General features: G+C 47.4%; 1 protein-coding gene across 1 annotated transcript in view; it reads right to left on the reverse strand.

Annotated features, from left to right (window-relative positions):
• The window catches only part of c15h3orf80 (chromosome 15 C3orf80 homolog), a 4,069-nt gene extending 1,893 nt beyond the window's left edge, over window positions 1-2,176 (reverse strand). The window contains exon 1 of the mRNA XM_032511516.1: window positions 1-2,176. This exon is cut by the window's left edge and continues 1,893 nt beyond it. Within this exon, the coding sequence (XP_032367407.1) occupies window positions 1,001-1,657 (657 nt within the window). The 5' untranslated portion in view covers window positions 1,658-2,176 and the 3' untranslated portion in view covers window positions 1-1,000.
• Between the last annotated feature and the right edge of the window lie 208 nt (window positions 2,177-2,384).

Raw genomic sequence — 2,384 nt, forward strand, 5'->3', positions numbered from 1 at the left:
TTGTCACCCATGTTTCCTTTAGATGTCCCTTTGTTTTTGTCTCATGTGCTTGGTCGGAGCTGTACAGTGTTAGTTGTTGTGATCTGGTCTGACATGCTATCATCGAACACAATTTTGTTGTCTTTGCTTGCGCCATATCAGTATACCAGCTGTAAAATCTGCCATTGTTTTTACAAAATTCAGAACCTAGGAGACACTGACAGGCCTACATGTAGCCTGTGGAAGTAAGGCTCCCAGGATCAGAGCATTGTTTTATTTTTATTTTTTAAATTGTACTTGTCTGCTGTGGCTTCACTTTTTGCAGTAGGCATATGAGACATGGCTCAGATCTTAGATAAAAATCTGTCAGCCCCCCCATTGAAGTGTGTAGGCTATATGTGCATGTGTGTGTGTTTGTGAGGCATTTTGAAGAAAATTTGCTTCCATGCTGATAAGATATAAATTAACTGGCTCTAAAGCTGGCTGATGAAAAATGTGTGCTGCAGAAAGTATTAAAATTGATATCCATCCCTTCGTCCCTCTTACGGACCACATTTCAGGTTACTGAGGGGGAGAAAAAAAACTAAATATTCTTCTTTTTGGATGCAAATTTAATTAAAAAAAAAAGCAGGTCTTTCAGGTCCAGCAGAATATTTAGCATCAAGACAAAGAAAGGACGAGAATTTGACAGAAGAAAAACTGTCTCACGGTGCCACTTAAGATTGAGGTGCTGAAGTAAAACTTAATGCGATTGTACCGGAGCCAAATTATCTGTCCCTATCACAAAGAGCGTCAATTTCAGCCGCCTTCGCTTTCTTCCTAATCTCCAAGCGGGCATTTGCATACAAAAGGCGAGTAATCCTCCATAATCTTACAAAACACGTACATTTTCTCAGCCTCCTCTTTTATTCTTAACATTCAGGATTATAATTGCACTTGAGTTTATATCTCCGCAAGATAATTACCCTGATTATATTAAAAATAAGAATGCTATATTGTCTCCGTGTAGCTTTGTCCGATCTCAGACAGAGTTCCGCGATGTCCTTGGGCTGTGTTGCGCTGACACCTCCAGGACATCCCGTCTCTGGTCTCCGGCTCTCGGTCCCGCCGCTCTCACCCTGCCCTGACCGCCCCTCTCGTTTTCCGACAGCAAGTTATCATCGGACCGGTCTCTGTGCATCTCCTGCATGCTCTCCTCATACGTGGGTAAATATTTGACTTCATCGTATGCCGGCAGGTTCGGAGAGGCGAATTCCCTGAGGCTGTACTCGGGGTACCGGTCCAGCAGGGAGTCCTGGGACGCCGATGCGTGGCCGTGAAAGAGGGAGGGCTCCTCGCTGCGGTCGTTGTGCGGGTTCCGGCGGGGCCGCGGGCAGATGATCCGCTGGATGAAGTAGCCCATGGCAAAAAGCAGTAACAGGATCAGGATGCCCGACAGCTTCCGCGTGAACCAGCCTACGTTGTCGAAGAATATGTGGATGGGGAGCTTGCAGCAGCGCACCGTGGAGCTGGCGCTGCCGTTCAGGGTGACGATGGGCGGACAGCACTGGTGGCCATCGCCGCACTGGACTTCCCCGCAGTTCCGGAGGGCATGGCAAGCGGAGACCAGACATGCCGACAAAAAGGTGCTCGTGGTCCCGCACGTTGTCCTGTCGCCGCCCGGCAGACGGGGCATCATCTCTGGATCTCCCCGATGATGGAAAGTAATGCGCGTGTTGCGTCTCTCGTGCGCGCGATGTGTAACGTTGTAATGCTAAAAAGTGCGTTCAGGTGTTACAGGTCTGCTTTTCTTTCCAGCTGTGCACAAATCCTATAAGCTACTCTCATCTCACAGCCACTGCAGCGCGGAGCGGGACAGCAGGTGCCCCCCCGCTGAGGACGACCTGTCTGCTGTGGTATGGGCGATAGGAGTGGAGCAACAGCAGTGGCTGTGATGAGGATCCTGAATAATCTTACATCATTATTACGTGAAGTCATTATAAGTCCTAATGTCGGTGCATCCCACAAATAGGGTCCCCATCATTTCACATTGTCACATTCAACCTGACCTGAACTTTCCTGCGACCCCCAACTGTCGCAACAACCCCCTCTCTCTGATAAATGCAATGTTTGCTGCAGAGCCCCATGATTTATGTCGTTGTGTGTAAGATTTAGTAGAGACTCCTGTACATTAGGGAGGGATGTCAGCCGCAGATGGGAGAATGAGAAATCCTCATAGTCACCATTCTGCAATGGTAGGCTATTGACGTCCTCTAGGTAGGCCTACATAAAAGCTGCAACAATGCGCTAGGCCTATAGAAATAAGACTATTTAATTACATGCAAACGTCCTGAAAATTTAATCTAAATACAAGTAAAGACTATTAGCAAAATCCTCTTTAAATAAAGTTCTCAGATTGCAGGGAA

This window comes from Etheostoma spectabile, chromosome 3 (assembly GCF_008692095.1).
Source record: "Etheostoma spectabile isolate EspeVRDwgs_2016 chromosome 3, UIUC_Espe_1.0, whole genome shotgun sequence".
Classification (NCBI taxonomy): Eukaryota; Metazoa; Chordata; class Actinopteri; order Perciformes; family Percidae; genus Etheostoma; species Etheostoma spectabile.